Here is a 27841-nt window from a genome sequence, read left to right as displayed (position 1 = left end):
GTTAGTTAAGCATCCAACTCTTGATTTCGGCTCAGGTCATGATCTCATGGTTTGTGAGATCAAGCCCCACATCAGCAGGCTGTCAGCACAGCGCACAGCCTCCTTGGGATTCTCTCTCTCCCTCTTCTGCCCCTCCCCCAACTTGCTCTCTCTCTCTCTCTCTCTCTCTGTCTCTCTCAAAATAAACTTAAAAGAACTGCTCTTGAAGAAGTGACAGCATCTGAAGAGGCTTTGATTACTTAAACTCTTTAGTGGCCTCAAAGGCCCTGTCTGACCTCACCCCTGCCTACCTGCACCACCTCGTCTGCTTCCCTTGCCTGCTCACCCTCTATCCTTCAGTCACACTTGACTTCTTTCCATCCTCAGACACACTGGGCTCTCTCTTGCCTCAAGACATTCACACATGTCCTTCCCTCACTACTCAATCTATTGCCTGGCTTTCCTCCAGCTGGCGAAGTCCTGAGTGTGGGGGCTACGCCTCTTGTGTTCATTGCAGTATCCCCACCTCCTAGCAAAACGTTTGGCTCAAAGCGTGTGTCAAACACAGGGGTGAGTGAATAAGAAGAGGCTGTAAGCAAACATTAAGGTTTGGTGACAACAAGCTGAGTGAGTGGTTATCTCTGGGCTTCTATTTTCTTTGTGACATGACATTATCTAAATGCAAGGAGGAAGGTGAGAAACATGGAAGGGGTTTTTTTGGCTTGCTTGTTTTGTTGTTTTAAGAGGGAATGATACAACAAACCCCTACTACCCATCACCTAACTGCAATAATTATCAATATGTTGCCAAACTTGTTTCATCTACACCTATTGTTGGATTTTTGTAGGCATATAATTTACATACCATCCAGTGGTTTTAAGACGATTCATGAAGTTGTTCAACCATCACTATTATTAATTCCAGAACATTTCTGTCACCCCAAAAAGAATCCCTCTACCCTTTAAGTAGTCGCTCCCCATTCTCCCCTCCTCCAGCCTCCGGAAATAACTACCCTACTTTCTGTCTCTATGGATTTGCCTATCCTGGATACTTCATATAAATGGAACCATACAATATGTGGCCTTTTGTGTCTGGCATCTTTCACTCATCATGATTTTTTTTAAGATTCATCCGTGTCATAGCATATATTACCACTGCATTTCTTTTTATAGCCAAATAATATTCCACAGACATAGCACAATTTGTTTATCCATTCATGGACAAACATTTGGGTTGATGGACATTTTTGGATTATTTCCAGCTTTTTGGCTAAAGATGGAAGGGTAATGAATAAAGTATCCACATAGTTGGGGGGTTTTTAGCTGTTTATTTTACTCAATAAGTAGTTTAATACTTAGATACAGATCCATAATGGAATTTTTTTCTTTTTTTCTTTTATTTAAATCCAAGTTAGTTAACATATGGTGTAGTAATGGTTTCAGGAGTAGAATTTAGCGATTCACACATATAACACCCAACGCTCATTCCAACAAGTGTCCTCCTTAATGCCCATCACCCATTTAGCCCATCCCCCCATCCAACACCCCTGCTGCAACCCTCATTTTGTTCTCTGTATTTAAGAGTCTTGTACAGTTCGCCTCCCTCTCTGTTTTTATATTATTTTTCCTTTCCTTCTCTTATGTTCATCTGTTTTGTTTCTTAAATTCCACATACGAATGAAATCATATGATATTTGTCTTTCTGTGACTGACTTATTTTGCTTAGTATAATGCATTCTAGTTCCATTCACATTGCTGCATATGGCAAGATTTCATTCTTTTTGATCGCCAAGTAATATTCCAGTGTGTGTGTGTGTGTGTGTGTGTGTGTGTGTGGTGAATATATATATATATATATATATGTATATGTATATATATATATATGTGTATATGTATATATATATGTATATATATATATATTCACATGTTTATCCATTCATTCAGTTGATTAAAATATCCATGTAGTTAAAGGGAGAAAGAGCGTACAGGAAAGCATATTTCAGGCCATAAGGATACCTGGTTGAATTTGAGGCCATAAAATAATGCTGCACTATCATATACTTTTATGGCACACAAAACCCTCTGAAGTGAGCTCTGCCTCTTCCCCATAACTGCATTCACCAGTTCTACTAAACTTCTTGCAGTTTCTTGAACTTTATTTCACTCAGCTCTAGTGTTGGCAATGTCTTTCTCTCTGTGGGGACCATTTTCTTCCAGGATTTACCTCCTTTTGCCATCTATCTTTGGAGTCTCAGATCAGACATCAATTCCCCCAAGACATTATCCCTGACACTCTGGTTGGTGTTAGGTGCCCCTTCAAGTGTCCCCTGGTATCCCTAATCACTCCATCACAGCACTTAAAGCACTACTTTGAAACCTCACCCCTGCACTACCACTGGACTATAAGCTTGAAAGGGGAAAAAAAAAAAGTTAGAGAGGGATGGAGGCAAACCATAAGAGACTCTTAAAAACTGAGAATAAACTGAGGGTTGATGTGGGGTGGGAGGGAGGGGAAAGTGGGTGATGGGCACTGAAGAGGGCACCTGTTTGGATGAGCACTGGGTGTTGTATGGAACCAATTTGACAATAAATTTCATATAAAAATAAATAATTTACTGTTAACCCCCCAAAATAAAATAAAATAAATTTTTCAGAAATATTAGCTTATCAATTCTCCCATTGTTTTTCTTTGTCCACATTTGCTGTTCCATTCTTGAATGAGGATGTCTAGAACAAAACTGGAAAGTGACAAGAGGCTACTCTCTCAGGTGGACACATGTAGAAAAGAATAGAGTCCTAGCCAGAATTTAAAATATAATCTAGCATTAATGATAGCATCTTAATTGACATTGAAGAGGGTCAAAGTGCTTTTTCAGAAGAAAGAAAACTTAGTAATATGCTTTCCCCATTACCATCAATTTTGTTAACTTAACTTTTTATTCCTGTTTGTTAATTAAAATTTTGGCTGTGCATACTCCTCAAAATCATTAAACTACGGAATATCTGGATTTTTAATAGCATACTGCGTTAATAGGGATATTGCCTGAACTTGACCAAATAAGTCCTTCTTTAAAATAACCACACAGAAAATATAGCTACATTTAAAACACTGTATGCTCCAAGACTTTGAATGAATTTTCTTCCGAGGAAGGCACTGTGTAGAGGAAGAAATATCTGACACATACAAATTAAGTGAAGTTGATCTATTGAAATGTAGCTGGCAACAGTCCAGCTTCTTAGTTTGCTTTTAATAGTTTATTTCTAAGTGCATGCATCTTTAAACTAGTTATATAGCTTATTTTTACAAGAGACAAATAGTGAGAGATGGCCTTAAATTGGCTCTTGCTATGCAATCCAAAGTATGTCTTAATTCAAGTTCCCCTGTGCTTATCTAATAATGAGGTTGGACAAGAATAATGCTGCCTTGGATTGCAATGTTCAAGGCATTCATTAAAGTTAATAATCAGTGCTCTTGCATAGAAGCTTTATGCCTAACGTTGATCGGCTCTTTGTTGTGGGGAGTTTGCTTGCATTCAAGTAGCAAGGAGCTCACCACAAAGGCCATCAGGTAGGTTTCCATGGTAGCAGCCCTTCTTTTGTTATTTTCGTTTGTAACATAGACAGTATCCAAATACTCACTGTGTCACTGCTTAATGAAAAGAAATAGAATATTAATAATACCAGGATAGTCAGGAAGCTAGTCTTTGAGTGTGACAATAATGGAGGGAATGCTGTCTCCTCAGGTTTGCTTTACAGCAGCCATCCACCAAGTGTGACTGGTGACCCTTTGATCTCATTACCTTGTGTCCTATTACTGACCTTCAGAGGTCTCATCTTATTACTCTAGGAACAAGTAATGATGGGTAGAATCGTTTCATCAGTGCTGAACCTGATAAAATACGAGTTTGCAACTGTACACTAATAAGAGTGTTATGTAAACCTGGAAGAAATCAACTTTTTTAAGATACAATGATAACACTGAAGAATGAAAATAGCTTTGAATTTTTGTTGTGTTTGTGTATATATTCATTTTTCTTTAGTGACTCAACACCTGGATTTCTCGTTGTCTTTGTCTAAAAAAAATACATTCTGGTAAGTGTCACTTCCCTTTGGTTGTGACTCAATTATTTGAGCCCGTAGCAGCACATGGGAGCTTTATTATGCGGCCGTGTCTTGTTCTAACAGAGATCACCAGAGAAGTCACCTGGTGTGCATTCATTCAAATAAAAAGAAGAATTTACTAAGGCTTAGCATCGTCCTTCTATTTGGCTCTGCTAAAACATCATTTTTGCCACTTACTCAGGAGAGTAAAAAGTATAACTCTAATTTAATTTAATTTAATTTTCTCCTTCCCCCAGGCTAGATCTGAAAACATTTATGAACTGGTAGGATTTTAGTGCTTCAGTTTTAGCTACTTTAATTTATGAGATTTCCACAGGGCATTGTATGGCTTTCCTGAGTTGTTGTAGCCTTCATTATAAATGACCCTAAGTAGGTGTAACATGCATGGAAGTATGTAAAAATTCTACCATATATTAAAAACATTTTAAAATACTTAAAAAAAAAAAAACTTCAGTGAGATGGAGAACAGGAATAGGAAATTAGAGGGATGCCTGGGTGGCTCAGTCAGTTAAGCGCCCAACTTTGGCTCAGGTAATGATCTCACAGTTCATGAGTTTGAGCCCCGCATCAGGCTCTGTGTTGACAGCTTGGAGTCTGGAGCCTGCTTTGGATTCTTTGTCTCTCTCTCTCTCTCTCTCTCTGCCCCTCTCCCATCTCTCTCTCTCTCTCTCTCTCAGAAATAAGTAAACATTAAACAAAATTTTAAATAGGAAATTAGATATGAATTTGGCCAGTGATGCAGAAATGGAAAGGACCCAGGATTGACATGGAAGAAATTTAAACTGAATCAAAGTTTGAAGGTTTCCAGCTTGAAGCTGTTAAGAAGCATCCATTCACCTTTCAGGTGGGGTGGATAAGAGGGGGAATGTGGGCTTTCCCAGTGGACTGACAAAAATGAAATCAGGGCAAAGGATAGATTCAAGGTCAGCAGGCCCAGAAACTACTATTCAAGGTCAGCAGGCCCAAGAAAAAGGAGATACAGTGGGACAGGAAGTGAGCAGGAAGGAGTGGAAGCAGAGCCTCTGGAGCCAGACAGGAGGAAGGGCTAGACTGATAGAATTCTGGCAAAAATCAACATTTTTGCCTCTGTTTAATAGATATAAATTTAATGGATAAACAATTTCAAGACGTGTAATATACCAGAATTGGAATCCAGAAGGTGAAGAGTGTACAGAGTGGAAGAAATATTTAAAGTAGTAATGGCCAAGAATTTCCCAAAATTAATGACAGACACCACACCACAGATCCAGATCCAGGAAGTTCAGAGAATACCAAGCAGGATAAGTACCAAAAGCATCTACAAATACTGTATTCACGCTGCAAAAAACCAAAAACAAAATCTTGAATGAAGCTGGAACACGGTTGGAGAAGTGGAGGAGGATACCTTTTACTTATAAAATAATGAGGATAGAATTTATAGCATACTTCTCATCAGAAATCACTGCAAGCAAGAAAAGAGTGGTGTAAAATATTTAAAGCACTGAAAGAAAACAAAAACCTCAAAGTCTACACTGAAGAAAATTATTCTTTAAAAGTGAAGGAGGGATGCCTGGCTGGCTGAGTCAGTAGAGCATGTGACTCTTGATCTCAGAGTTGTGAGTTCAAGCCCCACATTGGGCGTAGAGTTTACTTAAAAAAAATAAAAAGTGAAGGAGTAATAAAGATTTTTCTGAGGCAACAAAAAACTGAGAGAATTCATTGCCCACAGACCTGCCCTAGAAGAAATGTTAAAAGATGTTTTTAAGGGGCATCTGAGTGGCTCAGTCAGTCAGCCAAGCATCCAGCTCTTGATTTCAGCTCAGATCATGATTTCACGGTTCATGAGATCAAGCTCCACATCAGACTGTGTGCTGACAGCATGGAATCTGCTTAGAATTCTCTCTCTCCCTCTCTCTCTCTGCCTCTCCCCTTCTCTTGCTCTCGCCCTGTCTCTCTCAAAATAAATAAACTTTTTTTTTTAAGATGTTCTTAAAGGAGAAGGAAAATCAGGTCAGAAACTTGGATCTACAGAAACTTGTATGGGTGATTATCGTATGTGGATAAGTGAAATGAGTTAACAATAAAGTTATAAGGGATGGAAGGGAGAAATTGAGAATACTTTATTATTAGGTATTTTTACTGTCTATGAATCGATACTTGAAAGTTGATTTACATTTGTTGTAAATGTATATTGCAGCTCTAGGGAAACGCTAGAAAAAAAAATTGCAAAAAAAGAGGCATAATTGACATTCTAAGAGAGAAGAGAAAATGAAAGCATATAAAATTAATTAAAGCATAGAAAAACAGAAAAGAGGGAGAAGAAAAACAAGAAACAAGTACAAATAATAGAAAAACAAACAAGGCAGTTATTAATCCAACTGTATCAATAGTTATTTTAAAGGCGAATGGTCTAAATATAGGAATTTAAAGACAAAGAGTGTCAGAATAGATAAAATAACAGTACCAAATATGTGTTACCTATAAGGAACCTACTTAAAATGTAAAGGCATAGATTAGCATAAAGGGGTAGAGGAATCCATAACATAATAATGCCAGTCAAAATAAAGATGGTGTAGCTGTATTTATTTCAGACAAAACACACTTCAGAACAAACAAAATTATCATGGACAAAGAGAAGCATTACATGATAAAGGGATGAATTTTCCAAGAAGACATAATAATCTTAATGTGTATGCCTCTAACAACTGGTAAAACTAATATAACTGCAAGAAGACATATACAAATCCACTAGTACAGTTAGAACTTCAACATCTCTTTTAGTAATTGATAGATTAAGCAGGCAAAAAAAAAAAAAATTGCAAGGATATAGTTGACCTGAACAATACCATCTATCAGCTCAATCTAATTGACATGTATAGGATACTATATTCAGCAAGAGCAGAGTACACATTCTACTGAAGCTCACATACAGATACACAGGACCATAAAACACACCTGAACAAATTTAAAAGAATAGAAATCATACAAAGTATGTTCATGGTCCACAGTGGGGTTAAACTACAAATCAATAACAGAAAGATAGCTAGAAAATCTCAAAATATTTGGAGATTAAGTAACACATTAATAAATAACACATGTGCCAAAGAATAAATGTCAAAAGAAATTTAAGATATTGTGAATTGAAAAAAATATGAAAATGTAAGTTATCAAAATGTGTAGGATTCAGAGAAAGCAGTGCTTAGAGGTTAATTTAGAACATTGGATGCATATATTAGAAGAGAAATAGGGGCACCTGGGTGGCTTGGTTGGTTAAGCATCTGACTTCGGCTCAGGTCATGATCTCACAGTTCATGATTTCAAGACCCATGTCAGGCTCTGAGCTGAAAGCTCAGAGCCTGGAGCCTGCTTTGGATTCTGTGTCTCCTTTTCTCTCTGCCCCTCCCCAACTCATGTGTTTTTTTCTCTCTCTCTCTCTCTTTCTCTCTCTTTCTCTTTCCTTCTCTCTCTCTCTCTCTCTCTCTCTCTTTCAAAAATAAATAAACATTTTTAAATGTTTTTAAGAAGAAAGAAAAGAAATAGGTCTAAAACCAATAATCTTAAGTTTCCACTTTAGGAGGCTAGAGAAAAAAGAGCAATTTAAGTTAAAAGCAAACAGAAGAAAGGAAATAATAAAAATCAGAGCAAAAATCAGTGAAATTTAACACAGTAAATAAACAAAACCAAAAGTAATTCTTTGTGAAGATCAGTAAAATTTATTAAGCTTTAGTTAGGCTAATTAAGAACAGAGAAGACACAAATTACTAACAGAAATTGAAGAGGAGTCTCACTGCTAATCCCAATGACATTAAAAAAATAAAGGAAAATTGTAAACAACTCTATGCCCACAAATTTGATAATCTAGATGAAATGAACCATTCTACAAAAACTCACTCAAGGGGAGATAGATCATATGAATATGCCTAAACTAGTAGAGAGATTGAATCAATTATTAATAACCTTCCAAAACAGAAAGCATCAGGCCCAGATGGTTTCACTGGTGAATTCTACCAAACATTTAGAGGAAGAAATGATACTAAGTATCCACAATCTTTTTCATAATATAGTAGCAGAAGGAACAACTTCTAACTGATTCTATGAAGCCAGCATTATCCTAATATCAAAATTAGAAACATTGCAAGAAAGGAAACCTACAGACACGTATTTCTCATGAACATAGATACAAAAATCCTCAACAATATTAGCAAATATAATCCAACAATGTATAAAAGGAATTGTTCACAAAGATCAAGTGGAATTTATTCCAGGTATGCAAAGCCAGTCAACATTCCAAAAATCAATTAATATAATCTGCCACATTAATAGGCTAAAGAGGAAAAATAATATGATCATATTAATAGATGCAGAAAAAGAATGTGACAAAGCCCAACACCTATTCATGATTTTTAAAAAAGAAAAACTCAGCAAAGTATCAATTGAGGAGAACTTCCTCAAATTGGTAAAGAACCATCTATTTAAAAACCTATAGATAACATCACACGTAACGGAAAAAAAAAAAAAAAAAAAAAAACACCAAAAAATTGGATGCTTTCTCCTTAAGACTGGGAATAAGGCAAGAATATCTTCTCACCACTTCTTTTCAATAACCAGTGCAATAAGACAAGAAAGGAAAGGAAAGTTATGTAGAGATTAAGAGGAAAGAATAAAACTCTTTGTTCACAGATCACATGATTATCTATGCAGAAAATTCCAAATAATTAACAGAAGGCCTCCTGGAACTAATTAGTCACTGGATACAAGGTTCATATACTAAAATGAATTGATTTCCTATATACTAGCAATGAACAGTTAGTCTTTCAAATTGAAAACAGTATCATTTACAATAGCACCAAAAAATGAAATTCTTAGATATAAGTCGAACAAAATATGTACAAGATCTATATTCAAAAATTAGAGAACCCTGATGAGAGAAATAAATAACAGGTAAGTAAATGGAGAAAGAGTCTATATTCTTGAATTGGAAGACCCAATATTATTAAGATGTCAATTCTTATCAGCTGATCTATAGATTCAACATAGGTCCAATCAAAATCCCAACAAGTTATTTTGTGGATCTTGACAAACCAATTCTAAGGCTTATGTGGAAAGACAAAGAACCCAAAATAGCCAACTGAATGTTGAAGAAAAAGAAAACTGGAGAACTGATACTACCTGACATCAAGACTTACTATAAAGCTACAGTAATCAACACAATGTGGCCCTAGTGAAAAAAATAGACACAAGGGTTAATATAACTGAATAAAGGGCCCACAAATAGATCCACATAAGTATAGTCAACTGATACTTGACAAAGACACAAAGGCAATTCAATAGATAAAGGATATCTTTTCAACAAATAGTACTGGAACAATTGGAAGTTCATATGAAAACAAAATCTCAATCTGGATACAAACCTTAAACCTTTTATGAAACAAACTCAAAATGCATCATAAATCTAAATGTCAAGCTTAATACTGTAAACTTCCAGAAGAAAACATAAGGAATTTGGGTTTGGTGGAATTTTTAGACACAACACCAAAAGCATAAGGAAAGTAATTAAATACAGAAGACTGATTTAGCCTGCCTAAATATGATAGAAATATATTTGGTGGATGAAAGATAAGAAAAAAGGAGGGAAGGAGTTATAAGATGGCTGAACCCATATCTTCCATATTAGTAATCAGAAGATACTGTCTAAAGTTGACAAATCAAGAATATGTGCAATATATGGCTATTGTTAAGAAACACAGATATAAGGGTGCCTGGGTGGATCAGTCAGTTAAGCTTCCAACTCTTGATTTTAGCTCAGCTCATGATCTCATGATTTCGGAGTTCAAGCCCTGTGTTGGGCTCTGTGCTGGCAGTGCAGAGCCTGCTTGGGATTCTCTCTCCTTCCCTCTCTCTTTGTACCTCCCTGACTTGCTCGCGCTCTCTCTCTCTCTCTCTCAAAATAAATAAATTTTTTTAAAAAAAGAGATATAGACATAAACGCTAAAAAAAAAACAGCTAACATTGTTGAATAAGGCCTTCACTGGGGATCAGGACAAGGCATAGCAAGGAGACTAAGGGCTCCAGTTGGGTATGGCAGGGACTTCGTTTTTAATATAAACTTTCTAGAGCTTTTGATGGTTTAGTTCTGATAAAATCAAAATGAAGTTGAAAAACAAACAGTACAACTCAACTTGAAAAATAATAATTGATTCTACCACCCCTGCCTTGCAGTAGCAAGGGCATAACACCATGGTGTCATCTAATGTCTATATTTCTGTTAATATTGGGAACCCCGTCACAAGAGTAGGACCACATTTACCTTACCTACTGCTCCATTTATGTGTCTGACACATTCTAGACACTGGTCCATATTTATTGAATGAAAAAAGAAACATTTAACAGTTCTAGAAGCAGCCCACAGAGGACAGATGTGACAAATAATGCAGAGTTGGCCTCACTGTGATTTGAGACTGGGCACTGGCACAAAGCAAGAGCTCAAGAAATGTCTGGAAATTTGCTGTTTATTAAAGAAAGCTGGCAATTAGAGAGAGAGGGAGAGAGAGAGATTGTTAGTTCAGGGAGGCAGCAGGTTCAAGGAAGCTGTATTCATGGCAGGGATAACCAGAACATTAGAGTCCTAAAAATAAGAATCTATGAGAGGGAGAAGCACAAAATGTGCTAGGGAGTCATTAGAGATCATTTTTGCAAAATATGGAAAATTATGATTTTCTGATGTGGGATTGAGGATGTTCCTCTTCCCCTTGCAGAGCTATAGTGGTTAAGTGCATGGACTTCTCACTATCACAGCCAATTCTGATGATTGCTCAGGCCGTAAGAGTCCCTTGCTGACCACACTCCCCACCTCCTCCTAGTAAGAACACATGTTTCCTACAATGTTCAATGTGTCAACTTGATGTTTGGCATCTGTATACTTTAAGAAGATCCAAATGATTAAAGTTAAGCAAAACCGGTCATGAAGTTTATTAAGGGAAATTCAAATTGAGTTCTCTCCGGGAAACATCACCATAAGACCAGGTAGGATGTAGAAAGCAAGACTCAAAGGAAGCAATCACTTGAAACCAGTTTAGACATGTGCCAGGACATGTGTTGGAAGAAAATATTCTGAAGTAGCTTATTGGCCTGTCTGTGCGGATAAATTACTCTGATATTTGTGATCTAGAATCAGGAAGAAAACACATTCCCTGATTACCTCATTACAGGAATTCATTCTGGGAGGCATGCACAATTTGCGTTTTTCCCCAAGGATGGGTGGAGGGACTTATAACCTTGAAAATATCTTTGTGTGTGAGAAGTACAGAAAAAAAATATTATATATTTCTGCATAAGGAGAAGCAGTGGGGAGATTTTGCTGCTTTGTTCTGTTCGCTTGTTTTGTTTTGTTTTTTTAAATCTAACCTAAGTTCACTGTGCTAATAACTTTACGTTATCTGCTGAGTACCTTTCTAAGATAGTAATGTTTATACACCTTTAACAGAGGGAAACTGAGGTTCTCAAAGTGAAATAATATTCAAGGTGACCTATTATGTGGATGAGCTGGAAGTTGATCCAGAGTATAGGAGGCACAGCTACGTAGTCAGGACCAGCTGATAATTGTGGGGCCCAGTGCAAAATAAAAATATGGAGCCCCTTGTTCAACAATGATTACAAATTTTAAGATAGGGAAGCAGAGCATTAAACCAAATGTGGGGCCCTTCTGAGCCCAGGGCCACATGTGACCGCCCAGGGTGCACAGTCGTAACGTTGGCCACTGGCCGCATGTATAGATACCTCCCAAGTAGGTAAATTTGGGCTAGCTCCAATGAGAAAATTGGAAAGACGCCGATAAATGATAAATTATGATTATGCCTTAAAAGATTATCTCGAATACTCTTTTAAACCCACAGTAAATGAACAGTTACATAATTATATCTGTGACTTCTAAAATTACTTCTGTAACTGAGCTAGAGAATATTTCAACACTGCCTCAGATGGGATCCCTCTAGGTGGTAATTGCCTATGAATTGATGCATTAATTCTCTAGCACTACTGCACATATCACCACGGAGAATGTTTTGAGACCTGTTTCCAGAGCCCCGTTCCCATCTAGGCAGATATCCTTTGTCATATTCGCTGGAACCTACAGCCATTTCAGTGGGAACCCTGGCAGCCCTCTGCAACATGACCTCCTCAAGGGCACACCTTTACGTCCTTACTGCTGCTCACCCCACCTGGCACATAGAAGGGATTCGAGAAGTGTTTGCTGAATAAATGAATGAGCACACAAACTCCAGAAAAATCCAGCAGAATTCTAGATTCTCAAAAATGTAGCAAGAACCAGGCTCCTTGCAATACTCAGGAGATGGTCCAAGCAGCCTTCAGAATTGCTCTAAATTGAGATGATTAGGTCTAAAAAAGAGGGCCAGGGGTAAAGCCAGCATTTGAATCAAAACTTACAACTTCCCTTGACAAGTCCTTCAGAAGCATCAGGTTGGAGGTACCATCTGAGACAGACCGAGACCCACTGGGCAGGAAGCTGATGCATCGCACATCCCGGATCTTGCCCCACCATGGAGCACACACTCACTGCCAGCCAAGCAGTGTAGTAAATTCTAGTAGACTAAACGCACATATGAGGCGACTCTTTCTTAAGAGGTAAGTCAGTGCCTCTGCTCAAGGAAGTGTTTATTACTTTCTCCCTGCAGTGGTTTCCCTCCCTTCGGGAGGAGTTGTAAAACCTGACCCCCGAGTTTTATAAGAGACTCAATCTTGTGTTAAAACTTCACCAAAACTGATTTATCTTACATTTTGCAGCATTTCTATATCTCACAGATTTTCTATAACTTTTATAGTCAGTGGGGAATAAAGAAAAAAATTTACACAGAGATTTCATACTTGGATCACTTTTTGGTTCTGAGCACATTAAAAGCTGGCCAGAGCCCTGTTCCCATCCATCCATTGCTTCCTATTCCTCAGAGCACTGGAGGAGGCTGGTGTACAGGCTGAGAGCCAGACTGCTGAAATGTGTATCCTTGCTTCTCCACTTACTGAACCTCTCGGGGCCCCGGTGTCCTCATCTACAAAATGGTAATAATATGACACCTCTCCAAAGAGTTGCTCATATAAAACATTTAATGTAGTGCCTATCATGAAGAGTTCAATGTTGCTAGCCATTAGCTGTTATTGCATGAGTCTGTGTCCTGTGAGTCTTATGAGCAATAGCCCAGCTGTCAAATAGCCTAGCTCCTTATCTAAATGTGACTAATAAAAGCGGTTTTTAAATCCTTTTAAAAATAAACTAATCTTAAGAATTGGAAGGTCATCAGTGGTAAGATAGGTACATGTGTCTCTTCAGGATAAATGAGGGTGACAGAATCAGAAAAGGGGAGGGTGATATGCCTTCTTCACTACAGCTCCTCAAGGGTTCCAGTGACCACCACAAGTCATGACTGATGGGGGTAGGATGAAATTTTTCTATGTGGCATAAGAGCTACTGAGCTTAACAAGGTCAATTTTTCTTTACTTAACTATTTATCATTTATACCTGGCCAAAATCCAAAACAGATTTGAATGAGACACATACCACTTGGAACATGAAAGTTTCTTGCTTTTACTTTGTGGGAGGAAAGTCAGTTTTCTAATTAGTCTCAATTCTCAAATATATTGCGCTACTAGATGTTGTCTAGTTTTTCCTTTTCCCACTTGTCCCCTGCCTGCCAGACATTATACTTCTCTGTCTTCTTTCCCTGTCGCTAGCGCCTTTTTTTTTTTTTCCTTTTGGTCTGCTTTCTAGCTTCATTCTCCTCGAACTACCCCTTAGATCTTGATCTTTTCCAGGGCCCTCTCATGGATGCTTCATGCCTCATACTCTACCTGGGTGATCTCAATTTGTTCTGATAGCTCCAACCACCTTCTTTTGGCCAATGAACCCTCTCTCTGTATTGCCACATCAGTCCTTTCTCTACAGTCCAAACCCATGTAACTGCCTTCAGGAAATCTCCTCTTGGATCTCTTACAGACACTTCAAATTCAACATGTCCAAACTGAACTCATCATCCCCTCAAACGGGCTCCCTTATGGCATTCCCTATCTCAGGAAATGGCAGCACTCTCCACCCAGTTAATCAAGCCAGGAATCTATGATTCATCCTTAGCTCATCTCACTTCCCTCACTGCCTAAATCCAATCAATCACCAAGTTCTCTTAATTCTATTTTCTAAATCATTGTCTTTCACATTTATTTTACTGTGAGTAAAAGAAACATCTTTTGCATCATGACCCAGCCAGCATGCATTAGCCTGTGCGTGCGCACACACACACACACACAAAAGTGGAACACAAGTTTCACAAAGCAATTTTTATCATCACTTTATGCAAAGTTTTCTGACGTTTCTACTATGTTTTCTTCTTTTGTTGCTTTTTAAAATGCTAGTAACTAATGGGTTACTGGCAAATGTTTAGCAACCATCTCTTCTGGAGGGAAGGGAGGGGGAACCTGATGTGTAGCATTTGAGTCTGTGGTGTAAATATACCCACCATGGATGAATCTAAGCTACCAACCAAAGAGCTTGCAAACATCCCCGAAATCCAAAAACCAGCTCTCCTGACCATCTCCAGCGTGCCACTGCTTACGACCTACAGTTTGATAGACACTGGTCTAAATATTTCTTGAATCTACCTGCTAATTTTCATTCCTAATGCTACCGCTCCAATCTGGGCTACCACCATTTCTGATATCATTGGTTTCCAGGTCAACTGATATGTTTCACACTTAGTCATTACTGTTCAAAGACTTCCTGTTGTCCCCAGGAGAATACAGTCTGTAATTCTTACCAGGGCTTAAAAAGCCACCTACAGTTTGGCATCTGCCTGCCCCCTCATGCCCTCTCTCCCTTGATCTCAACAAAAATGTTTTCTTCGTGAATATCTGGGAACTTTCCCTTGTTTTCAGGTCTTTGGACACGTATTCCATCTTTGTTCAACTCTCACTCATCCTTTCTATCACAGCTTAAATGCTACAAATTCATTCATTCACTCTCCCACTATGTGACAGACATTATGATAAGTGCTGGTGATACAATAAGTAAAAATAGACACAGCCCCTCACCTCAAAGAATACTCTAGGCAGGGAGACATATTCAAATAAAGATATCACTCAAATGTAGTGCTAATAAAAGAAGAGCTTAAAAATAGATTCAGTGCTCTGTATGAGCTAATCTGACCTAATCTAATAGATTGAGGAAAATTCTGCTAAGTGATGACTGATAAATTACATTGATTAAGCTAAGATATAAAGGAGAAGTATGTCTAAGGGATGGGAAACTAACAGCATAGGCAGAAGGAGGAACTTGTAAAAATTTACATGGCACAAAGGAATATGGTAAAATCAAGGAACCAAATGAAAATACGAGCCATGTATGAGAGGGAGTATGAGACAGGTAGAAGCCACTCTATGATGACCACTCTGGACTTCGTTAAAAATTTAGGTCTTTAACCATAAAGCAGTGAGAGGCCATTGATGTATTTGAAGCAGGAATATAATGCATTCAGATTTCTGGCTCAAAAAGATTACTCTGGCACTTGTGAGGATGGATCAGAAGGAGACAAAAGTAGATGTGGAGACGACTAGAAACTATTCCAGTACTCCAAACAGAGATGATCACAACACAAATTAAGATGCTGGTGATGGAGACGGAAAAAAAAATCAACACAGTGGAGAGATGTGTGTGTGAGATAACCTTGACGGGATAAGATAATGGGTTGAATATATGTGATGCAAAAGAGAGAGAAGCAGCAAAGATGACTCCCAGATTTGAGCTGCAAAACTGAAGGAGTGGTAGTACCGTGTGCAGATAGAAGGAATGCCAGAGGAAGACCACATTTGAGGGAGAACAGCATGACTTTGGCTTTAGATGTATGGATTTTGAGGTATGCTTAAGGTGTTTTAAGGACCGTTTGATAGACTTCTCTGAAACAAAGGAGAGGTCTGGATTAGGACACAGTTTTGTGAAATATCTACGTATGGGGTTATAGACATGAAGCAGTGGACATAAATGAATTCATTAACTGAGAATGCACACCATGAGAAGAAGACTTCAAAACCAAACTCTAAAGAAATTCAACATTTCCTGGTTGGGTAGTGGAGGGTGAACTTACAAAGAGAACCAAGAAGAGTGACCAAAGAGACAAGAGGAAAACCAGGAGAAATTGATGTCAATGAGCTGCTTTGTTTTGGTAGAGTATCAAGACAAGAAGCCAGACTGTTGTGGGAGGAATGAGTTCAAAGTACAGATATGGAGTCAACGAGTGCAGATTCCCTGGAGAAATTTGCCTTTGAAGAGATCAAGAACAGTATTTACGAATTTGATGGAAACTTTTTGGTTGTGCTGTAACGAAAGACACCTGTGTAGCACAGCACTTAGATAGGAGGCATTAATAGATGTCATTTTTTTTAATTGCACATTAAAGTGAACTAAAATGGAGGTATATTTAGTAAATAGATAGTCTCAGAAGTATCCTGATACTAGAACACCGGCACATCTCCATATGCACATGTGCGTACACACACACACATGCATCAAATTTTTAGGCTAAAATTAAAATTGGTGTCATTACCTTAAGAATAAGCTATTTGGGGGGCGCCTGGGTGGCTCAGTCGGTTAAGTGGCTGACTTCGGCTCAGGTCATGATCTCGCGGTCCGTGGGTTCGAACCCCGCATCGGGCTCTGTGCTGACAGCTCGGAGCCTGGAGCCTGTTTCAGATTCTGTGTCTCCCTCTCTCTGACCCTCCCCTGTTCATGCTCTGTCTCTCCCTGTCTCAAAAATAAATAAATGTTAAAAAAAAAAAAAAAGAATATTTGGGCACGAAGACAGGAAGGCTTTAGAACAAGATAGAAATTGAAAGTCAACCAAGAACTGGGAACTCTCCACAGATAGATGAGCAAGGCCATGAGTCATTTTTGTGCCGGAAATTGAGCCCTGATCTTATCAAGGAAACAAATGGCGAAAGCACAACTTGTCAGAACAAGTAGGTGCATCATTCACACGGATCCAGTGAAACCCACATAACACAACTTCTGTGTCTGAGGTGCAGTGAAGACAACGTTTGTTAAAAAGAAAAGCCTCACTTCATTTTGGAGACTATAGTAAAATCCTCATTTAGGGAACCAAGTCCATGAAGCAGAAAAGAAGTCAGTTCTGCATCATTCCTTTCCCAGGCTTGCTGTTTTTCCTGCACATTCTTTAGTCCAGTCTCAGCTTCTTTACCTGTAAAATGGGGATCGTACCTCATACAGTGGTTGAATAAGGTGAAGGAGATTACACACATCAAAGCACCACACTTAGAATGGTTTTCCACTCCCCTGCCCTGAGAATTTTACATTTCCACTGTTTTTGTTTTTGTTTTTGTTTTTTTTGTAACACAACCTCACTCTTTTGTTCACATACTGTCTGTAGCTACTTTTGCACTAAATGGCAGAATTGAGAGTTGTGACAGAGACCATATGGCCTCCAAACTGAGAATATTTACTATCTAGTTCTCTACAGAAAAGCTTTGCTGATGACCAAAGGCATAGAGATGGGGGAGGTGGGAGATTTTTTAAATTATTTTTTTAAAGTTATTGTCAAAGTGCCTGTCATATAGTAAAGGCTTATGTTGTTGTTGTTGGTATTTCTTTATTCAGTTATTAATTCAATAAATAAGTATTGAGTGCACCCTGTGTGCCAGACACTGTTCCAAGGGCCACAGAATCTAGCAATGAACTTAACAGATAAAAATATAAAAATGCTTATGCTCATAGGACAGATGATAAACAGATAAGTAAAAATAAATACAGTAAATTAACTGGCTGGGGAGAAAAATAAAGAGATGGAGAATAGAAAGATTGAGGACAAAGGCTGCAACTTTTAGATGCAGTGGCCTGGGAAGACCTAATTGAGAAGGTGTCCTTTGAGTGAAAACCAAAGGACAAAAGGGAACATTGGACACACTGTAGGGGAGATAGGGGTAAGAAGTAATGTACCAATCACAGGAACACATAAAATGTGCTCAATGTTCTTAAGGAAGGCCAGGGAGTCAGTGTGGCCGGAGTGGAGTGAGCAAGAAGAAGAGGAAAAGTCAGAAAAGTGCCCGGCAAGCCTAGGTAGTTCCCTGAAGAACGACCTGGGGTCTCTGGCTTTTAGTCTAAGTGAGAGGGGAAGCAAGAGTTTTGAGCAAAGTAGTGGCACAACCTGATTTGCATGTAATCTAGATCAGTCTGGCTGCTCCAATGAGAATGGCCTACTGAACAGACAATAGCAAGGGTAGAAACAAAGACATAGGAAGCTCTCGCAGTAGTTCCAGTGAGAGATGACGATGGCTTGAACCCAGATAGTAGTGGCGGCCATGGTGAGAAGTAGATGTCTTGGGTCTATTTGGAAAATAGAGCCAATGGGATCCAAGGATGGATTGGGTGTGGGTTGTGAGAAAAAGAAAAGTCAGAAATGACTCCACATTTTCTGCCCCAAACTACTGCTGCAATAATGTAGTAATCACTGATGTGAGAAGTGAAAGATGTGGAAGACGCATGTTCGCTATTAGATGGCGGGGAAACACAAGCAGGAATTAGGATGCAGGGATGATGAGGACATCATGGAAGTGTTGGGGTGGAGGTGCATCCTCCCTTGGAGATGTGTGGTGGGCACCTGAGTATCGAACTCTGGAAATCAGGGGGAGGTCAAGACTAGAGATGTAAATGTAGGAGTCATCTACAGATAGATGGGATATGGTTGTGGTTGTTATATCTCTTCAGTAGTATGAGATGGTTCCATTCAGACCAAAAGTACACTGCAAACAGTGTCTGAGGAGCAGAGGCCTGCATAAGACACATTACCAAAAGCTGCCAGTGAAAGGTTCGTGCTACCAGAAGCAAGTAGAAAGCCAGGAACAGGTAGAAAAAATGTAACTAGCACTCATAATTTGAATTGCTCCTAATTTGCCTAATTAAGGAAACAGTTACGCGGTGAGTCAGATTATAATTTTATAAGTTGATTTGCAAAGTCAATTATAGCTTTATAGTATTACATTTTGGGGATATTGCATATTATCTCAATGGAAATTAATAAGCCACTTGATGAGCACACAACATTCCTTACACCAGTGAAGAAAAGATTAGGAAGAGAAAACTGCCTCTAATTTATGGACAAACACAGTATGATGCATCAGAATCCCATAGGGTAGTTCTAAAAATTTAATATCTGCTGATTCTCACAAATCCTTCAACCTTTTTAAGAAAGAAAACTCTTGACTTGCTTGGCTTCCTCTCTTGGTAAAAAGCCTTTAGTTTGAACAGTTATTCAAGCTGACCTGGATGCATCTAATGACCATTTCTTCCCACTAAGACCATGTTTCTCCACCTTTCTTTCCTTATTGAACACCCCACCAAGGGACCTTTCTAGGTAATTTTCGTTCCCAATCTCCAACCCATAAAAATGTTGTATTGTGGTAAAATATACACAGCGTATTTATCCTTTTAACCATTTAGAATTGTACAACTCAGTGTCATTAAATACACTCACAATGTCACGTAACCGTCACCATCATCTTTATCCAAAACATGTTCATTTTCTCCGACATAAACTCTGTACTCCTTATACCTTAACTCCCTATTCCCCACTCCCCCCAGCCCTCCCCCCTCTATTATACTTCCTGTCTCTGAATTTGCCTGTTCTAGTATCTCATATAGGTGGAATCATACACTATTTGTCCTTTTGCGTCTGGCTTCTTTCACTTAGTATGTTTTCAGGGTCCGTCATGTTGTAGCATGTATCATAGTGTCGTTCTTCTTCATGGCTGAAAAATATTACGTTGTATGGCTAGACCAGTCTTGTGTATCCATCCATCCTAGATGTACACCTGCACCGTTTCCACACCTTTTGGCTATTGTGAATGGTGCTGCTGTGAACATTGGGGTACAAATATCTGTTTATGTTCCTGCTTTCAATTCAGTTCTTTTGGATTTATACCGATGTGGACTAGCTGGGCCCATGAAATGTCAACACCACAGATGTACTGTGTACCTGTTTATGTTCTGTGTGTGTATGTGTCTGTGCTTAACACATAAAAACAGTAAGATTTCTTCACCACCCTGTCAGAACCAATTTTCACCTCTTTGAGGGGGAGTGGTATCACCCTCACTGAGACAGCAAGCTCTAAGATAAATATCCCCAGGGTTCTCGCGTCAGTGCGGTAAATATATAGGTAATAGATACACAAGGTGCTTAACAATGAGTGAAGCCGTGGGTGATAAGGAAGATGACCCCAAAACACATAAGTATCAAAAGTAATACTTATTCCGCCTGCAATAATATTATTTATATTATAATTAGTCTTCAAAATCGACAGCAGTTGATCAAGTGATGAACCCAAGAATGTTTCGGAAAATTGCTTTTTACAGTTGTGTCGAGACCAAACCAGGTGAGTAAAAATTCTAACTAAACTTTTGAAAACAGTGGAGATTAATGATGTTGTATTCCCACTGAACCCAAAATATCTCCGGAACACAAATAGAATGATTACAAGCAAGTATTACATGCACTAGGGGAAAACAAGGAAAGAAACAAATACAGGAGCCAACGATCCAGGTGGTAGGAAGCCAAGTGCCGGTGAGGTCACAGGATGGCTCTGTCGGTATAGACACACTGCAGGTTGCGCTGAGAACACTGCTGAGTACGCACTGGTATCTGGTTGGAAGGCAGTATGGAAGACACCTGCACATACTCGCCTAGGTTGGATTACAGTGTGGCTGCCTGATGCTATAGTGTCTCAGTATGTAAGGAAGAAATGAAGATTATATAAGAGTCTTGAGAGAAACACGTTTCAAATACCTGACCAGAACCCATCAAATGTCAGGAAAGACAAGGAGAAACCAAAGAACTGCCAGATTGGAGGAGACTAAGATGGGACTAAGAGGAGACACGTGGGACCCTGGACCAGAAAAAGGGCATTCGTGGGGAAATGGGAATTCCGAAAAAAGTCTGCAGTCCAGTTAGAAATGTTGTACAAATGCGAATGGCTTCGCCTTAGTTAATTGTGCCATGGTTATACAAGTCGTTAACATTCAGGGAAGCTGAGGTGAAGGGCTTACTGGAACTCTCTGTACCATATTTGCAACTCTTCTGTGAGTCTAAAATTATTTTAGAATAAAAAGTATAAGAAAACAAACAAACAACAACAAACTTCCTGGTAACTCCTGAGTGTCAGAAGCGAAGTTGTGACACACATTGCCGAAGAGTGGTGTGAGTGGAGGGTCCATATTCACAATAACAGGAGTTTGAAATCTGACATGAGAGGAACTCCTGTCTTTGTCTCCTTTCCAATTCTATTGCAGGGTGTGCTGGGTGCATCACGTAACTGGGATGTGGGTGTATCCTTTCCTGGAACACATTGGCCCAGGAGCCAGAATCATCTTCTTTGGGTCTACAACCATCTTAATGAACTTTTTGTACCTGCTGGGAGAAGTTCTGAACAGCTATATCTGGGATACACAGAGAAGTAAGTATTGTTTAGGGGAGCATAAAGCAGGAGAACTGCTGTCTAAAAGAGTGTGTGCCGACACTGAAGGAAAATTCCATTGTAGCCAAGGATCACTTATGAAGAGTTTCATTTTTATAACTACACAGTGTTAATTTAAGAGCCGCTGGTAGTTACCTGAAAGGTTTATTACTCACTTTGTCTTATTAGCTAGTAAAACATCCAAATCTCAGAGAAAAGAAGCATGTCTATAAAATTTTATAGGGAGAAATGTAGCGTTAACAACAACAACAAAAATTTAGGAACTTCACTCTGATCAGAAAATACTGCTTTAGCTAAAGGGACCTCCCCCAATTAAATAGATAAAATATTAAATGTAACCAAATAGTCTCATTAAAAGCCACCCAGACCTCCGCTTCTTACACCATCCCTTGTGTGGGTGCAGTAGCTTCAGAGAGGTCTCCCCCACTGTTCTGCTAGAACCCCAAGCAGCTCAGACTACCTGTGGCCACTGTGATTCACCAGTGACTGTCATATTCAAGGGCTGGAGGTGACAAAGAGGTACAGGCAGTAAAGGTAATAATACTTCATTGCTGTAGAAACTCTCTTAACCTATGACTTGATTTATCTTTTGTTTCTGTTTACGGCAGTGCCTCTATCTTGGCAAGGCACGTAATCTTACCCAAGCTGTGCAAACCCCTGTCCAAAGCGTATGTAAGATAACATAACAAATGGGAAGGTGGAAAAAGCAACAGCACCGTATGTAGTGGTTTGAGTCCTGCATGAAAGTGTTTCCAAAGGCAAAATGGTTTGGGAATTTTGGAGAGTTCTGGGCATCTCCGCCAATAGAATCACAACATTCTAGACATCCCTCGCAAATGATCTCTGTTCCACAAACACTGAGCACCCTACATTGTGCCAGACACTGTGCCAGGAACCGGATCTTATTAGACAAATAAAACACAGTCGTTGCATGGTTACCAAATTGGACTTTTTTGTGTGTGGACCTTCTAAGATTGTGTGTCAAGGCATTGGCCAATGGTAAGTGGCCAGGAGGAATTTAAGGATTTCTTTTCTCGGCAGCTGGCTTAATTTTAATAAGTGGTCTATTAGAAAAAGTGTCAAAATGTTTCATTCAGTTCAGGCCACAGCTTGGGAAACCAGAAATTAATCTTTTAATAATTCCTTCTCTGTTTAATGGGAATAGTAATCTTTATTAGTTAACTTATGAAAGTATTTAGCTAACTTGCAGAAATATTTTGAGAACAAAATGTAAACATTTCTCAGCTTCTTGGGAGAAAGGCCATATTTAAATGTAGGCTAATATGCTTTCTATATGTTATTCAGGAAGTATTTATGACTCTTTCCCCTTGATTTAGCTTGATTCCAATGGTCATTTGGCCATTGTTCTGCTACTCCTAAGAGAAGATGGCCTGAAGACCAGGAAAGAGAAAAATCCGGTATGGATTCATAGAATACTGCTCTTTAGCAGCTCTAAGTGAGAAGTTAAAAATGAATAGTGAAACTCAGGGTTTTTTTAATGATCTGTTCAATTTAATTTGGGCCATTCTCTTAAGTAAGGTTGACTCATATTCCATAACTCATTTTAGGTATGGAGATTAATTTTATCTACATGGGACCATCTAGTTAATTCCACAAAGGCAGATGTTTCATGTCAAGTGGACACATTTTTCTCATCTATGAGAAGGATTGCAAACTGATGGCCTCCCCCCAAATTTACTTGCCAAAAGTTTTGTTAGACCTACGTGGTGGGATTTTTCTTTTTGAACCAACATTTAAAAATTGGGAGATTATACATACAGGCCAGATTCACCAGCTTATCAGATACTTTTTTAAGATCTGGCAACACCAGGCCCACCAAGCCCACTTATGGCAACAATGGATCAGTTGCCCCCTAGAGCTGGCTCCTTAAGTGTTCCTAGTTTTCACCTGGCCACTTTGCTCCACTACATTAGCTGCCTGTTTCCATACATGGTTAAATTTGAAAGTGCTGATTAAAAGCAGTATGTGCCGTATGTGTGTGTGTGTTTGTGTGTGTTGCAATGAACTGAATACAGTCAGGGAGAGTGTTAGAATCCTGAGTACATCTACTATGTCCAAAACAAAATCCCCCAAGAAGCAGGGATATCACACGGAGCCCCCTTCCTTGTATCCATAATGATTTTTAATGGCTTCACTTCCTCCACTTGGTGATGCAATGTTGACTTCAACTTCGAGACAAAATCACATTATTAGAGAATCATTGAACAGAAAAGGATATTAGGAACCCAGAAAAGCTGGCTTTTTTACTAAGAAGCAGCTGAGCCTGGAAATTCTAGGTGACCCACCAATATAGGTGGTGGCAGAGCCAACACCTTCTGCATAATGTCCGGTCCAGTGTTACTTTTACTGAGCCATCAGATTGTCACCATTGGAAATCCAGACCCATGAGAGGCTAGAAACCTCACTAAGACCCATGGACCTAGTTCATAAAATAACAAAATAGACCAACTTGATAATAACAATGAACAAAAAGCCCTTACATAGGCTAAATTTATATGTAAGCATTTGCTGTTTTTAAAGAAAAGTAACTCTAAGTGGAGTTGTGACTCTTGTAATGGTTTGCTAGGGCTGCTTAAACCCAGCAAAAGCTGGATGACTTAAACAATAGAAATGCAATGTCTCACAGCTCTGGAGGCCAGAAGACCAAAATGAAGGTATTGGCAGGAAAGGTTCCTTCTGAGAACCATGAGGGAGGGATCTCTTCCAGGCCTCTCTCCTTAGCTTGTAGATGACCATCTTCATGTTCACATGACAGTTGTCCCTGTGTGTGAGGCTGTCTCCAAATTTACCCTTTCTATAAAGACAATGGCCATATTTGATTAGGGTCCACCCCAATAACTTCATTTTTACTTGGTAAAGACCTTATCTCCAAATACAATCACATTCTGAGGTACTGGGGGTTAGGTGTGTGGAGACACAATTCCACCCACAACACTCTGCCTTCTGACCCCAAAATTCATGCCCTTCATTCATACAAAATACATTCCCAACAGCCCCAAAAGTCTTTCCAGCATCAACTCTTAGGTCTAAAATCTCATCTTAAATATCATCTAAATCAGGTCTGGTTAAGACTTGGGGTATAATTCATCTTGAAGCACAATTGCTTTTCAGTTGTGAACCTGTGAAGCCAGACAGAAAGTTATCTGCTTCCCAAACATAATAGTGAGACAGGCACAGAATATACACACCCTTTCCAAAAAGGAGAAATCACAGCGGGCAAGGGCGTCACAGATCCCAACCAAGTGTGAAATGTAACAGGGCAAATTCTATTAGATTTAAAGGCTTGAGAATGATCGTCTTTGGCTGAATACTCCATCCTCGGGCCACTTCCCCTTGCCCCTGGGTGGAAGCCTTACCCTCTGGAGAAGACTAGCCCCTGAACCACCTTAGAAGTCATTCTTCTTTCATTTCATGCTGCCTCTGTCCCTTTTAGTCCAGGCTGGCAGGGTTCCTGCTGGCACAAAATTCTGAAAAACCTTTTTGGCTTCCCATGCAATCCACAGAGGTCCACATCATCAGACAAGAAGGTCCCCCACAAATCTCTCCTGGCTGCTGCTGAAATGGTTAATTGGATCCACGAATGGCATGCCCTCATCTCTTTAGCAAATGGTCGTCCTGCCACCCCCCTTGGCCTTCTCTCTGAGGTTAGGCTCTGAGGTTAGGACTTCAACATATGAATTTGGGGGCACGGTGGTGGGAGGACACAATTCAACCTGTAACAGCTGACATATTTCTGTACTTAAGCTAAGAATTTATTCCAATTCCAGTGTGTCTAACTGGGGTGACCAATCTTATTAAAGTAAAACTTAATACGACCAGAAATGAGTGTCCAAAAGTGAAAGGTTGGGGTGAGGAGAGAGACGAGCAAAAGAGAAAGGAGGTTGGAGCCAGATCTTTATGACAGAAACCCTCTTTCTTTTTTTCTCCCGCAGCTGCCCATCCAGCTCATGGCCCACCCAGGCCCACCCAGGCCTGCAGTGTCCCAGCACTGCCCTCTGGTTGAGCCCTTCTCCCAGCCTAGGGGAATCACATGTGACTAACTCTCTCAGGGTCAATCAGCTCTTCCTCCAGGTTCCCAAAAGCACGTCCTGCCTTAGCTTTGTGACAGGTTTCTTTCTGCTATTTGTGTGGAAATTATACCTCTGGTTCTTCCAAATATTATTTACAGCTGTCTAATTTTTTCCCTCTACCTCAAAGCTGCCAAACTAAAGTAGGTGGGGAGCCATTTTTCCTGTCTGGGTCAATGAACACCCCCTGTTCTCCACCCCCGCTTTTGAAGATTCCACTGTCGCTGCCAAGTCAACCCATCTGCAGGAGAACACTTAGGAGGAAACAGACTTTAAGGAAAAGCAAGCAGTTATTAGTTCCTGAGAGCTTCTCCACAGGAGAGGGAACATGGGACAAAGTTGGGACCCAAGTCATGTGTGCTGCTTGAAAGGAATCCCTGTTGTGTTTTTCTGCCTTTGCCTTGGTTACCAACAACTAAGGCATCTCCTGGCCTTCTCCCCCTTAACCCTATTCCTCCTCCCTTCAGATGTCCTTACTCCTCAATCTGAAGTTTTCCTTAATATGATTTCTGAGAAGCACTTTGGAAGACGTGTTACAGATCTGTGCCAGTTCCTTAGTCATGAAAACCAAACCTGAAAGACTGTCTAAGGACACCTGTTCAGAGCATGTTACCCACATTCCCACCACCACCGCCCTGGCCCCACAAAACAAATACCGGGAGCTGGGTGCTGAGGGGAAGGGGAATCCTCCCTAATGTGAGCCCTGTGAGAGTAACCCCCTGGGATGAGGCTTTACATTTTTTTATATTGTGAAGTTCCTTATTTTATTCTGCTTTCCCACTAGCATAGCCTTCTGAGGCCTTCCTCGTATTCATTGCTTATCAACTGATTCCATAATGATTAAATGAGCTCCTACTGTCAGTCAGGCACTGTGTTAGGTGCTAGGGATATTATCAGAAACGAAACAGTTAAGGGCTCTGCCTTCAGAGAGCTTACGACTTGTAAAAGAATACCAATAAAAGCTGCAAAGCAATATGTGGAGTTCTTTTGTTTCGAGCAAAAAGTCTGAGAATTTGGTTTCAGATGAATAATATTTAGCAAGAAGCAAAAGAAAGAAGCGGGGAGCATTTACCAGTTTAACTTGAATGCATGACAATGACTTCAACATTTTCATCTCCAGGAAAACGAAACATCATTAACTAACTATTCACTACAGACCACAGGCAGAGGTCTTACTGGTCCAGTACATATGAGTCTCTCAGGAGGTAAAACATAGTTCTCCCAGAAGTGGGGTGAATAGAGGGAGAACTTGAGTTTAAGTACACAAAGGTATGGAAATAAACAGTTCTTGTGCCTAACTGCCTAACAAGCTCTCGGTGAGTTAAAACAAAAATTTTTTTTCTTCACTTTTGAAAATCCAGAGTCCTTGCCTTGAGAAGAAACAGGACCAAAATCAAAATAAGTAAGGTCTGTTTGAGACTCATCAGCTGCACACCTTCCAATGTTAGAAGCTGGTTACAAAGCGGTCTGGTGGGGGTTTCCGTACAGACTCAATGAGTCAAGAATTGACTTGCATCCCTCACTCCCAGATGCCATAAGACCTGGGTGTGTCCTGATGTCAAGGTAAAGGGTGGGGACAGAGGTCACTAAAGAAGTTTCAGGAGAAAGTTGGAAAGGATTTTCCTTCTTAGCTAGGAGAAAGGGAGTGGGTACAACAGAGTGGATGGGGAGACATGTGCGGAGAGGAGAGGGGTTTTTTGAGCAGCCTTGGCGAAGCTGCTCACAGTTTAATCTGATGTTAAAATAAAGTACTTTGCCTGAATTTCTAGGTATGGAAGAAGAGAAAGAGAAGCCTAAATTGGAATGAGAGCTAAGTCTAAATGAAAGAGCTGGATTGAGCCACCATTGAGGACTCTTACCCCCTGGGCATTGGCAATACAGGAGAGGAAGCGGCAAAGAAAGCAGTGGATGGAATTCACCTTGGCCTCCCTGCCCCGGGGGGGGGGGGGGGGGGGGCACCTTTATAGAGACGCTTATATAAGAATAGGATACAGTTATTTCCAAAATAACTTGCCCTCATTATGTTTTAAAGAAGACTTTCCAAAGTCATTACTGATAATAACATCTTTTTTTTTCCTCTTCTAGTTTTTAAAACTAAAATTGGTCATTGGATTTTAATTTTTGCAATTGTGATTCCAT

General features: G+C 39.6%; 1 protein-coding gene and 1 long non-coding RNA gene across 16 annotated transcripts in view; one reads left to right on the top strand and one right to left on the bottom strand.

The window, feature by feature from the left end:
* The window catches only part of AIG1 (androgen induced 1), a 313679-nt gene that overhangs the window by 213477 nt on the left and 72361 nt on the right, over positions 1-27841 (top strand). For 2 of the 11 annotated variants that reach the window (XM_019425102.2, XM_019425093.2), the window contains 2 exons: positions 21430-21593; positions 27472-27631. The exons of 1 other annotated variant lie outside the window; for it this stretch is intronic. In XM_019425102.2, coding sequence (XP_019280647.1) covers positions 21430-21593; positions 27472-27499 — 192 coding nt within the window. In that variant the 3' untranslated portion in view covers positions 27500-27631. Of the gene's footprint in view, positions 1-21429; positions 21594-25138; positions 25451-25567; positions 26676-27063; positions 27105-27471; positions 27633-27841 lie in introns of those variants that run through there. 8 more of the 11 variants (XM_019425098.2, XM_019425092.2, XM_019425100.2 and 5 more) reach the window with 7 other exon arrangements.
* LOC109252540 (uncharacterized) overlaps positions 1-27841 on the bottom strand; it is a 141454-nt gene that overhangs the window by 68866 nt on the left and 44747 nt on the right. The window contains exon 4 of one of the 5 annotated variants that reach the window (XR_002074068.2): positions 24213-24429. The exons of the other annotated variants lie outside the window; for them this stretch is intronic. This is a non-coding gene — a long non-coding RNA (uncharacterized LOC109252540). Of the gene's footprint in view, positions 1-24212; positions 24430-27841 lie in introns of those variants that run through there. 5 annotated transcript variants of the gene reach the window in all.

This window comes from Panthera pardus, unplaced genomic scaffold (genome assembly GCF_024362965.1).
Source record: "Panthera pardus isolate Hobbes unplaced genomic scaffold, ASM2436296v1 HiC_scaffold_17, whole genome shotgun sequence".
Lineage (NCBI taxonomy): Eukaryota > Metazoa > Chordata > Mammalia > Carnivora > Felidae > Panthera > Panthera pardus.
This window is presented reverse-complemented; position numbering and strand designations above follow the sequence as displayed.